Genomic DNA, 12535 nt, shown 5'->3' with positions numbered 1-12535 from the left:
CAAAGATGCCGAGCGACAGCTTCTGTCCTTTGGAAACCCAAGAGGTACCTTTCTTATCCGCGAGAGCGAAACCACCAAAGGTATGATAAGGAGTTGAAGAAGTTGGCTTGTCATTCAGATCTTGGATTAGTCAGAGGGGATGAAAGGCTTACCTCTAATGTACATGGATTTTTAAAATGGCACGTCTCCTCCCGGCCCTGTGAGTGGAGTTCTGCTTGTAGCTTCCACTGGAGATTCTGGACCGTGCACAGCGCCCAACCGCAGAGACTCCATGCTGAGGTTTCTTCCTGCGCTGGACTCAGGGCAGCCCCTTGTGCCCGATGTGCGCATCTCGGAGTTTCAGATGTCCTTTAGAATTAAACTCTTCATTCCTCGGACACTTCATATGGGTTGTTTTTGTTTTCCTTTTGTTTTTAGTAACTGAGGACTTTTGTTCTTCCTTTGTGTTATTTAAGAACTCATTAAAGTCCATAAGAAGAGACAGGTCAAGGGGGAATAGTGAGTGGTAGACATTGCTGATGCCTGTACAGTATTACACAGCAGAACTTTGAAGCTCACTCTGGATCTTGCCCATGGATTTCCTTTGTACAGGCTGCCAGCCTTGTCTCCCCCTGGCCCCCCAGGAAGAGGACCCCAGGGAGGCACCCAACCAGGATCCAAGGTTCCTCCTGATCTTCCCCTGCAGGAATTGGGCCTGTGCTATATTAGGGAACACAAGTGCACCGAGGAGAGGATGTTAAAAAAAATAGCTGGGAAGCTTCCAGTCTCAAGAGCAAAATTATTTCATTGCTTAAAAAAAAAAAAAACCAGCAGTGGAGTGTGTGTTTGGTGTGTGTGTGTGTGAGAGAGAGAGAGAGAGAGAGAGAGAGAGAGAGAGACAGAGACAAAAAGAGTCCATGATTATTATTAATCGGAATAGTCAAAAAACAAAATAATACTCAAAATAATAGGTGCTGCTAATGCTTTGCATATTTATTAGGTGCCTATTCACTTTCTATCCGTGATTGGGATGATATGAAAGGAGACCATGTCAAACATTATAAAATTCGCAAACTCGACAATGGTGGATACTACATCACCACCCGGGCCCAGTTTGAAACACTTCAGCAGCTTGTACAGCATTACTCAGGTAACCTTAACTCTGACTACATATTAGTCGGCTTAAATAGTGGAGGGCTGGTTAGACATAGAGCTCCAAAAGGGAAGGGGAAGGGAGGGAGGTATAACAGATATGCATGAAGTCTAGTAATGTTGTTCTGTTCTCTTCTGTTTTGCCTTGTCTTGCCAGCCCCTGAGGGGGGCATGATTGAGTGGTGCTATTATTGTTTGTGTCAGTTGTCATGAGCTCCATGTTTGTAAGAAGATTCTGTGTTATTGTGGTCCTCTAAATAGAAAGCAGTAGGTTTAAATCTTTATAAAGTTGTTCATTTTCATCTCCTTCCTCAAATCTTCTCAAGTGACTTTTGCCACTCCACTTCCTGCAAAGGGCAGAAGACAGGGCTGCTGGGCGTGCACTTCCTGGGGCCTCCTCCAGGGAGCGGCCCTGCTCTGGAACGCTGGTTCGTGCTGTCACTTCACACTCAGTTCTGCTCCAGGATAGAAAATACACATTTCCTGCTGGTGACAAGGAGAACCAGCGACCCATTTATCAAGCTCTGCTTCCCCCCAGTTTCCATTTCCTAACTAGACCAGGACTTGTGTGACCCACGGCTTTTTCATGTATTGCAACTAGGTGTTAGCCTTTTTAAAAGTAGCCTACTCCTGTCCTGACACCCACGTGTCACACTTATTTTGTTATTCCTGGGGGGGAGAAAGATTAGGTGAGATAGGTGTGTGACTTGTACATTTTTTTAGAGTAAAATTATTAAATTGCTTGCTTTCTTTCCTTGGATGGCAAACAATACATATACAGCTGTGGATACAACTATGAATATACATGTACAGATGTAGGTCTGTATCACATGACGCCCAGGAGGTTCTCGTGTGACCCGTATATTTGGCATTGTTCTCACAACAATGGCACAAGTCCAGAATAGTGTCGCTTTCTGCTGTTGCTCTGCACATTCATTGAAAAATATGTGTGGAAGGGTTTTTAGCGTAGAAAATAATCTTTTGAAAGCAATTGTAAGAACTGTCTGTATATGATCCTGATCATTAATGAGCAATTGAAAACATTAATGTACTTGGCACTGGTTGGTTCAGACACTGGCTATCTTGTTTTATGTGATTCTATTGAAATATTTGAGAGAAACAATGCAGAATATCTCCCTAAGCTTAAGTGACATACTCAAAATGTCTGCATGTTTTAAGGCTTTTTCAAAAGCTGAAGTGTATTTCATTCCAGCCACACATCAGCAGGATCTCCAGGGTTTGGATCATTTGAAAATACTGTGTTGGAAAGGGCAGCTGACTCACATCGTAAAGCTGGAAGGAGAGGTGGAATATGAAGAGCAAGAGACATTTTTTTAATCTCAGGGGAGAAAGACCCTCTTAATAAAAACCAAGTTAGATTTGTTTTGCTGTTGGCTTTCTTCTTCCCTCTTTCTCTGTTGCACATAAAATGCCTTTGAAATATTGACACATAAATAATTTCCTGCCTAAGCCTCTTGGAACCTGATTCCATCAGACAAAAAAAAGAAAGAAAAAGTGAGTTACGGTCAGTTCCCAGAGAGGAGGCCGCAGTGTCGCGCTGCCTTTGCCTGGATCCAAGCTTTCCAGGGAGAGAGGGCTCTCTGCAGGCAGCTTGATGCTACTTGGTGGCGCTCTGAGTTCTTCTTCATTAACTCTTCTCACCTGATTTTTTTTTAAATAAAAGAAAATTTATTTGAAGATGAGAGGAAGGTGTAAGAGAGGGACGGGACAGACAGCTGCTCAAGATGAGTAGAGTTTCAAAAGTGAATAATTCTCCTGATTTTTAACTTGACATATATCCAATTTCCCTACCATGGCTATATCCTAGAAGGTGTGCTCTTTTAGAAAAGAAAGAAGGGAGGAGTAACCCCCCTGGAACCTCTTGAGTGATAACTACTGTTTTCCTTCTTCAACATTACCAAGTTTCTGCAAATGTTAGTTTCCATTCTTTCTCCTTTCAATCCAGACTGCTAAATTACACATAGGGGACTATTGGGAGGGTTTTTGTTTTTTTTAATGGAAAATCTCAAAGAAGAAATGCAAGCATATCTGACTGGTAGGATAGAATCAGAGTGCCAAAGAAATATTCAGACAAATGTGACATCTTTTCCCTTACTATAATATTGTCTTATTTGTTCATAAAAGTCCAATGTTTTATTAAAAAATCTTGCATTCAAGTTGTAGCTTTAAACATACTCATACCAGAGAGATCCCCGAGTCCCTAGGAAATCAGATACTAGAGGGGGAGAAGGACAGTCCTGTAGACGTGCTTTAGCCAAAATGTACTTTTTTAAATCATCAAGGTCAACGTTAGGGTTCCAGAACACGTCTTTAGCACCTTGAGCTGAAAACTGTTTTCTTACTTAATGAAACCAGAAACCAAAACATGCTGTGTCTGTATCTGTGTGTAGACCATATCACGCCTGGTGACATGGGGCAGTCCTAACTGAAATGCCCTCTGTCCTGCTTCCAGTGGATGTGTGTCACCATGCGGCATCTAATCTGGGCGTGCATAGTTGTCTGTGTGCCCCGTGCACTGTGGGGCGTGGGTTTGTACCTGTACGTGTTGTTGTTACATGTATTCTGCTCTTCTCTCCTCTCCTGCTGCTGCCCCGCTCCATCAGAGAGAGCCGCGGGTCTCTGCTGCCGCCTAGTAGTCCCCTGTCACAAAGGGATGCCAAGGCTTACCGATCTGTCTGTCAAAACCAAAGATGTCTGGGAAATCCCTCGAGAATCCCTGCAGTTGATCAAGAGACTGGGAAATGGGCAGTTTGGGGAAGTATGGATGGGTATGCTGAAACTCATTTATTCTTATTATTAGCTTCCTGGTTTGGGAATCCCAAACATCAAAGATGGAAGGTGAAAATAAAGCCTTTGTGTCCCCAGAGAGAGTTTAGATTACTCCAAATGGGGAATAATGACTTCTATTGCAAAATTCTACAATTTGTAGATAAAAAAAAGAGACAAGATTGGCAGAACACCCAGGTGATGGTGCTGTTTCATGAGCCTCAGTTGGTGATCCAATAAATGGTAGGAGGTGTGTTCCGTCCTCCGTAACACATCCTGCCTCTGTTTCCAACAGCTCATATTTGTTGAAGGTCGCCCAGTAGGGCAAGTCACCTTCCATCTTTCCTAGTGCATGCATGATTATGGATTATAAGGACTGTGTTTTCTTTATTAATTCCCTTTCCTGTAGAGAAAGCTGATGGTTTGTGTTTTAACTTAACTGTGATTTCATCGAGTTGTGCCCCACAAACTTCTGGATTGGCTAAGGATGCTTGGGAAGTTGCACGTGACTCGTTGTTTCTGGAGAAGAAGTTGGGGCAGGGGTGTTTCGCTGACGTGTGGCTTGGTAAGGCAGAGGGCACATTTTGCTTCGGCTGCATCTCAAAGCCAATTACAAGGACAATTTCAATCAAAACAAATACACATAGGTATTGGGATAAGGACACTTAACCTGGATAACGAGGTGGCCACGCGCCATCCAGATCTTCAGGATATGGTGATACCTGGCTGTGCTCAGCTGTCCTATGCAATGTGCTTAATTAAGCACCTGCTTGGCACCTGTGCTTAATTAAGCACCTGTTCGAACCCAACATGCTATGAATGTGGTATTGTCCTAAGAAATGGGAAGGTAAGACACTGTATGTGGGTAGCAATAAAGACCATGGGTTGTTTCCTCACTGGGCCTGGTTGAAACCTTATAAGCTGATTAATCATTAATAAGGGATTTATTTAATATCTTTGAGCCTCAGTTCTCTCATCTGTAAAATTGAAGTGCTACCTGCTTCATAGGATTGTTTTGAGGATTATGTGGAACAATATGTTAAAGTCCCTTATAGATAGTAGGCAGTCCCTCAGGATTGCTTTTATAACCACGGTGGGTCATTTGCAGCTTTGCTTAGAGATGATCAGTGAAATTAGGCTCCACCCGAAAAACATTTGTCAATAAAACAGTATTAAAACTTATGGAATCTCTGTTCTTTAGAGTCTGTTAAAAACAAAATAGATAGGCACCTGTAGAGATGTTCAGGCCAAAGGGGGGTTGGTGAGTAGTAAGTGCTATACAGATGTATTTACAGAGAGTGATAGACAGATAGATACATACATTAATAGACAGCAGACTTATACACACTGAGAGACACATATACATGCATGCATTCTCTGTTATAGTAAGCAATTAAGGGGCCGGGGAGATGGCTCAGTGGAATAAGTGCTTCCTGGGCAAACGCAAGGGCCTGAGTTCAATCCCCAGTTCCACAAAAAAAGCAATTAAGATTATTCTCCTCCTTTAGACTTCATTTGAAGTACTGTAAGAAATATTTGTATTTTCTTCCCCATTATTCACCCAATTCGTAATTGAAAATGTGAATTTAAGGATTTTAATCAAATCACTCACATAGGCAGGAAGAATTGAGTCCAATGAGAAAATTTATTTTCAAACTTTTTTAATTATCGATTATAAATCGTTACCCAGACCCCTAAGACTTATGTCCCGTGGAATGTAAAAGGACACACCACTGGAATCAGTAAGGGTGCCTGCCTCATCACCCCGATCGCTATTTGAGAGGAAGATCTCACAGGACTTACATTTGGAGGTGGCCAAGATTTCAGCCACAAAGTACTGCACACTGTCAGACTTCCCCAACTCAGAGAGATGGATATTTCATGACATTAACACAGACTCCTTTAAGGCCCTCCTCCTTCCGTAGTTTATCTTCTCGTAGGTTGCAAGTAGTTATAGGAACCACATTTTAACAGGGTAATAAAAATTGCTCTGATTTATGTAATCCCTACGTCCTAAAGTCGTAGATTAAATATAAAAATGGATTTTAATTTACACTAGTCTTCTCTATTAAATAGAAAATATCAACTTTTTCTTTTCTCGATAAAATTATCTTTCAGAGCCAGGTAAGGCGCTGCATGCTTGTAATTGTAGCACCTGAGAGGCTGAGGCAGGAGGATTACTATGAGTTTGCGGGCAGCCTGAACTGCATAGCAAGACCCTGTCTCAAAAAATAAAACAGATAATAAAACTATCATCAGCATCACAACTAACAATAGAATGCACACAAAACACAGAATTTGGTTTGGTTTGGTTTGGTTTGAATTTGGAAACTAAAAGAGATTAAACAGATAATCCAATCCCATTCCTGTATTTTACAGATGATATAACTGACTATGACCATGAACTGGCCCTTGCCTTTGGATCAACTAGCTATTTTAACCTGGGAAATCTAAACATTTCTGTTTCTCCCACCTGCTGTTTAATTTTCCCAGCCCACCTGATAGAAGGGTTGCTCTTGTGGTAGCTGACCATGAGGAAACCTGAGGGATGTGCCTTGCCCAGGGGAAGTGCCAGCAAGGAGGCTGGGAGCCCTTGCTAGTACTTACCTCATGCTTAGCTCAACTGCTCAAGGACTCAGTCGAGTAGCTCGTCCACTGCGAGCACTTAAGACCTAGTCAGTTTCCAAGCATCCTCAGGTGCCCCATAATGTCCTTCAAATGGTGCAGCCCATGAAATGGAACTTAGTGTAACTTCTTCCGTGCTCACTCCATGACCCAAGGACTGGCTGTCGCACTCTCAGGACTGTTCTAAGCCTTGTTTCACTGTTAAACAAGGGGTCCAGTACTTTTGATATAAATTTGTAAGCTGGCTCAGACAGACAGATAAAAATTGAAAATAGTAAATAATACAGCCCTAGCCATGACTGAATTCATGTTTCCTATTGCAGTACCTCTACAGAGTCCTTGCAGTTGACTGTTTCTGTTCATAAAAACCATGTTAGGTTTTTAAAACTTAAAATCTAGCTTTAGCTATTAGTGTACATAGCTATTAGCCTAAAACTTTTTTTAAGGAGCTTTGGTTTGACTTAATGTTGTGGGGTATTTGTAGGTACCTGGAATGGAAACACAAAAGTAGCCATAAAGACTCTTAAGCCAGGCACAATGTCCCCGGAATCATTCCTCGAGGAGGCACAGATCATGAAGAAGTTGAAGCATGACAAGTTGGTCCAGCTGTACGCGGTGGTGTCTGAAGAGCCCATCTACATTGTCACCGAGTATATGAACAAAGGTGGGGCAAAGCTTCTGCCATCTCCACCCCACACTGACTTCCAAGGCCCAATTCAGGCAAACTTAGCTGCCTGCTCGCGCTGGTCCCGAGTTTCTGCAGGTGTCCAGTGTTCCCATCAGGAGGCATCAGCTTATGCTCATTAATGAAAGTGCTTTTAAAGGAGTCCAGCCTTGAGTTTACCCCTGTCTTTGTGAAGTGCAGGCCATTGGTTGCATGTTACACACATCAGGAATTCAAGTTTCTCTCTATAATTAAAGCATTCATTTTAGTATTAGACATGCTATAGAGGCTTTGACTTGGAATGCAGCAACTTCTGTTAAATTTCCTTTTTTGTAAGGCTAAACAATATCAGGCACTGATTTCTCGACTAAGTTTAGTCTCCATCATTTCAACATCTTTGTTTTTTTCTTAGCTCTCTTCTTAAATATCAGATAAAGAAAAGACATGCATTTTCTTCTGTGTGTGTGTGTGTGTGTGTGTGTGTGTGTTTATAATCAAACCAACATTGTTGGGGATAAGGCCAGAGATCACTTTGTTTTGGAAAAACAGATGAACAAAACAAGAAACAGCCTTAAAAGGCAATGCATTGTACATCAGAAGACAGCAGTGTGTTTTTCTTTGCCATGTACTTTATTTTAAAATATAAATGGAATTTTTTTTCTGGCAGATTGTCCTTTGTATCCAGGGTTATTTTGTAAATAACTTTATGATTAAAGCATTAACAATCACTGATGGCCATCATGAGCCTCCAGCTTTTGCAAGTGATTATTCCTGTCTGGGTGCTTGCTCAGATCCTCCTTGGGCTGCCTTGCAGCGCAGGCTCTGAGGCCAGCTGCTTTGTTTCACATGTTTGATTTAAGGCTTGGCCAGCCGTGATCTAACGAGGGGGAGCTCTCTGCCTCTCAAGTATTTCTCAGGTATCCCTTTCTTGACTTAAAATCTGTACACAAGCTAGGGCAATCATTCTCAAACTTACATTGTACAAGAACCACCTGGAGGCTTCTTAAAACAGCCTTCTGAGCCCAACCTCGAGTTTCTGACTCAGTAGACCTGGGTGGTACTTGAGATTGTGCATTTCCAGCAAGGCTGCTGGTACTGTTGCTCCAGCCCCAGGACCACACTTTTGGGCCATTCAACTGGGCTGAATTTTCCCCATGTCATTTCCTTTGTGCAGAATGGACTGGGGGATGAGTTTCAAGGGGTATAGATCCCCACATGTTCCTTGTGAGATAAAGGATATTAAGTTTCATTTCTTCTTTTATCAGACTTTTTTGTTATCCTCAGAAATGAAATCAGTACTATGTATTTTGAAAAGGTAAAGCTGGCCTTGTGCATAGATTTTTTTTTTTGCCCTAGCTTCCTATATAAATCCCCCTTTTATTGATAGTATTATTGCATTCAATAATCTTTTACTTATAATATGAAAACCAAATACTCCTCTATTGGGGATTTTTAACTTTAAAGTGAAATGAAATGCTTTTGTGTTTTGTTCACAGGAAGTTTACTTGATTTCTTAAAAGATGGTGAAGGAAGAGCTCTGAAATTACCAAATCTTGTGGATATGGCAGCACAGGTAGGCCCGGGGTGCCTGACATGCCACACTACAGCGACATCACAGCGTATCAGGTCCTGGTGTAATGGATGTACCTCTCCCCTGGTTTCCACAGGTCGCTGCAGGAATGGCTTACATTGAGCGCATGAATTATATCCACAGAGATCTGCGATCAGCAAACATTCTAGTGGGCAATGGACTGATCTGCAAGATCGCTGACTTTGGATTGGCCCGGCTAATTGAGGACAATGAATACACAGCGAGACAAGGTGGGCACCTGAGGGATGGTGACTTGTGATTACATCTTTGCAGATGCGGCAGCTTCCTACATGGCCCTTGCCCCTTCCTTTCCCTTCCTATAGAAAACACCTGGGACGCCATTCTTCTGCTGGCTTTTCTTTCTTCTCTTTGATCTGGCAGGAGTTTGATAGCTCTGCGGGTGGAAGACCGCAGAGTACATAGTGCATCAATACATGGATGATATATATTTACTGTGTTTCAGTGAGCAGGGTCTACTCCTAAGATCCTTCTGCTTATGCTGCCCTCCTCACAACATCCAGGCCAGGATGCTCTGCTTCTACACGAAAGGGTTATGGAAAGCCATGGGATAAGCCAAGTTCAAGCTTGTTGCTCAGTCAAATTCCCAGAAGCAAATAGGAGGCATACTTGAAATGGAGAAGTTGATAAAGGAGTCTTTACAAAGGCACAGGTAGGGTTTAGGAAAATCAGCAGGTCATGTGATGCCTCAGGCCTAGTGACAGCGACAGAGCCAGGGGCCCAGGGACACACTGAGATTAACCCTGACCTCACTTTCTAGCCAGCTTCTGGGCCTCCTGCCAAGCCAGCCAAACAAAGGTCAGAGGAGCCCTTTCATGAACTGCCATGAGTCCAAGGTGGGAGAAGGGTGGAAAGAAAGTCTGAAGGGACTGTGGATGGAAACAAGTCCCTCAGCCAGCTCTGTCTGCCTCTAGAAAAACACATAGAATTGGAACAGCCCAAGCCAGCAGCCACTGCAGTGCTGAGGTACCGAGAGAATGCCAGGTGCTAGGGAGGAGTTCCCAGGGGTGTCTTCTGTCTTCCTGGCCCTTCACAAATCAGCCCCTAGGAGACTATGGAATGAACTAGGAAGTCTTCAAATAAGTGTAGGCTCCTGCATCAATTCTACGGCCAGGAACTGGGAAAGGGAGTAGCCTTTGTTGCTGTTGTTAAGTGAAGTCACACATTCCAAGCAAAGCTGACCAGTGGCTGGAATACAGGACAGGGTGGTCCTTTCTATGGCATTTCATAATGGCCACCTCTAGAATTCTTCTCTGTTCCTTTTGATTCTTCATTTCATGCCAATTCTCTCTTCCTTTTATTAGACTCTGAGAATAGAAACATTCTCAGCTATCTCAAGTGATGAGGAAAAATGTTAAGCCAAGACCCTGGCTGCTACCTACCGATAGCAGCCAAATGCTTGATTACATGTTGGTCAGACAGCTCAGCTATTTGAATTTCCCAGACACGTGGCAGCGCTTGTCCCAGAGCCAAATGCCCGAGCAGCGAGCACACGCACGCAGATCCAGATGGCTGCTGAATCTAATCAAAGGCACCCAGCAGCCCTGATTGGCACAGCAGGGCAGAGGGGAGAGTGCTTCTGACTGCGAGGTGAGGTGAGCCGAGCCATCCCGGAGACCACAGACAGAGCCCTGCCCTGTGTGACCCTGTAGACCTGGAAAGAGAGCCAGCTGACACCACTCTGAGACTTGAAAATTCCTCTTAGGAAGGACTGGAATGAGATCAGATAAGCTTTCTTCTGTGTGTGTAAGTCTCAGTGCCAAGGGTGCAGTTCTTCTTTCAAACTCTGGAGTTTGTAGTTAGTGCCCTTGAGCCACTGATAAACAGGAGGGTTGTGGGACCCAGGAGCCAGGGGTGGGATTCAGCTCACACCTCATTCCCTAGGGGCAGCACTTCCCAGGCCTGTGCCCCTGGAGGTAGTCCCCAACTCCGCCCACACTGTCTGTCCTGAGGGTCTTTCTGGTGACTTTCCCCACTTCTACCCTCATGCCGTTAGGCCGAGAAGCTCTCTGAACTCTATCCCAGGGTCAGCCCCCTACCCGTCCTTCTACTTTCCCTTTACTTAATTTCCCAGAAGATCCCGGCCTTCCCTGTTAGAATGTTTGTTCTTCTTTCTTTCCTTTCCCAAACACCTTCAAACATGTGCCAAATACTGGAAGGACATAAGTAAGGAGAAATAAATGACCTGAAGGATTGGGGGGTGGGGACAAAACCTGTGGAGCCTCAAGATTTGGGGAAAATAAAAGAAGCACTGTCCTATGGCAGAGGAAAAGGAAGGGCAGGGCCATGTGTGAAATACCTCCAGGTACCCAGCCTGCAAGAGGGGCCGAGGTGTATGGGCAGGAAAACAACAGGAAAAGCCTCAGAGGGGTCAAGGCACTTGTACAGAGTCACACAGTAGGAAAAGGGAGGTCAGAACTTGAATCCAATTTTGTATAATTGCTTAACTCATTCACCTTCTTAAGCTATGCTCGCTGCCCCTCATCAAGACACTGACCAAAAGAAGAGAAAGTAAAAAGGAGAGTATTGGTCATAAGTCCCTTTTTCTCTTTTGTGGGAGAGTTTTTTTTTTTTTTTTTTTTTAACATTTATTTAGTGTGTGTGTGTGTGTGTGTGTGTGTGTGTGTGTGTGACCAGCTCAGCCCACCAGGGGGCACGGCTGGCTGGCATGTGGTGCTGGGGATCGAACTGCGGTCCCTGGGCTTTTCCAAGCTTGTTCCAAATAGGTGCTTTAGACCACTGAGCCATCTCTCCAGCCCTGTGGGAGAGTTTTAAGAAGCACCATCTAATGTGCATGTGTGAGGCGTTTTGAAAAACTTTCATTTTACAGTCCAAGGAAAACTGAGCTGCTTACAAAATTCCTCCCAAGGACCCACCTTGGCCCATCTCTCGGGAAGCAGAAAGGACCTAGCGTGTGCCTGCTGGTATATTCTGCAGATGGTGTGTGCGCTGCGTGCTGAGGTTTGCTGGGGATTAACCGACTCCTCCAGACAGCTGGTCCATGTGCCTAATATTTGCAAGTCGGGTTTTATGTTACCCGCAGGCCACAGCCATGCCCCATCTTGATTACTGGAGTGTAGGCAGTGTTCAGAATCTTGTGCCAAACAGAGATATTTTAGGACCGTAAATGACAGTTGTTTGCAAAACAGTTGTGAGTTTCTCATCTCAGAGTGCAGTGAAATGTCTGTCACCCCATCTGAGTGCTGAGGTATGATGGCACATGACAGAAGCATGGTTAGGATTTAGAGCTGTGTGGCACATGTGTCCTTTCCTCCTGCCACACCCTGCCTTTTCCTGGACTGTGAGCAGAAGCCCTGTGTCAGGGAAGAGGTTGAGACCTGACCCTGTGCCTATGGGGCTCGTCCTCCACTGGCAGCATTCTAGCAGGCACTAGAAATGATTTGAGATTGTTCGTTTTCTATTACCTGGATATCTCACTAAATTAGAGCAAAAAATTCTTGTCATAAAATTTTTGCTGAATTTTGCCCATTCAGGACTCAAAATAATGCTTATAATATAAGTTATTAGAGTGCCTTGCCTGTGAAAGGAACTTTGCTAAGAGCTGCTGCTAGAGAGAAGCCAAGGCCAGGTATGGTGCCCTATTGCTGAGTTGTAGCTATTAGGTAGGCTGCATGAGTAGATTGTTCGAGCTCAGGAGCACTAGGCCAGTGTAGGCAACATAATTTGAGACCATGTCTCAAAAAAAATTAAAAAAAAAA

General features: G+C 43.9%; 1 protein-coding gene across 1 annotated transcript in view; it reads left to right on the top strand.

Moving 5' to 3' along the window:
* Fyn (FYN proto-oncogene, Src family tyrosine kinase) overlaps positions 1 to 12535 on the top strand; it is a 215799-nt gene that overhangs the window by 174115 nt on the left and 29149 nt on the right. The window contains exons 8-13 of the mRNA XM_023722326.1: positions 6 to 80; positions 980 to 1129; positions 3756 to 3920; positions 7028 to 7207; positions 8704 to 8780; positions 8875 to 9028. Coding sequence (XP_023578094.1) covers positions 6 to 80; positions 980 to 1129; positions 3756 to 3920; positions 7028 to 7207; positions 8704 to 8780; positions 8875 to 9028 — 801 coding nt within the window. The remainder of the gene's footprint in view (positions 1 to 5; positions 81 to 979; positions 1130 to 3755; positions 3921 to 7027; positions 7208 to 8703; positions 8781 to 8874; positions 9029 to 12535) is intronic.

This window comes from Octodon degus, unplaced genomic scaffold, assembly GCF_000260255.1.
Source record: "Octodon degus isolate 3935 unplaced genomic scaffold, OctDeg1.0 scaffold00090, whole genome shotgun sequence".
NCBI lineage: Eukaryota > Metazoa > Chordata > Mammalia > Rodentia > Octodontidae > Octodon > Octodon degus.
This window is presented reverse-complemented; position numbering and strand designations above follow the sequence as displayed.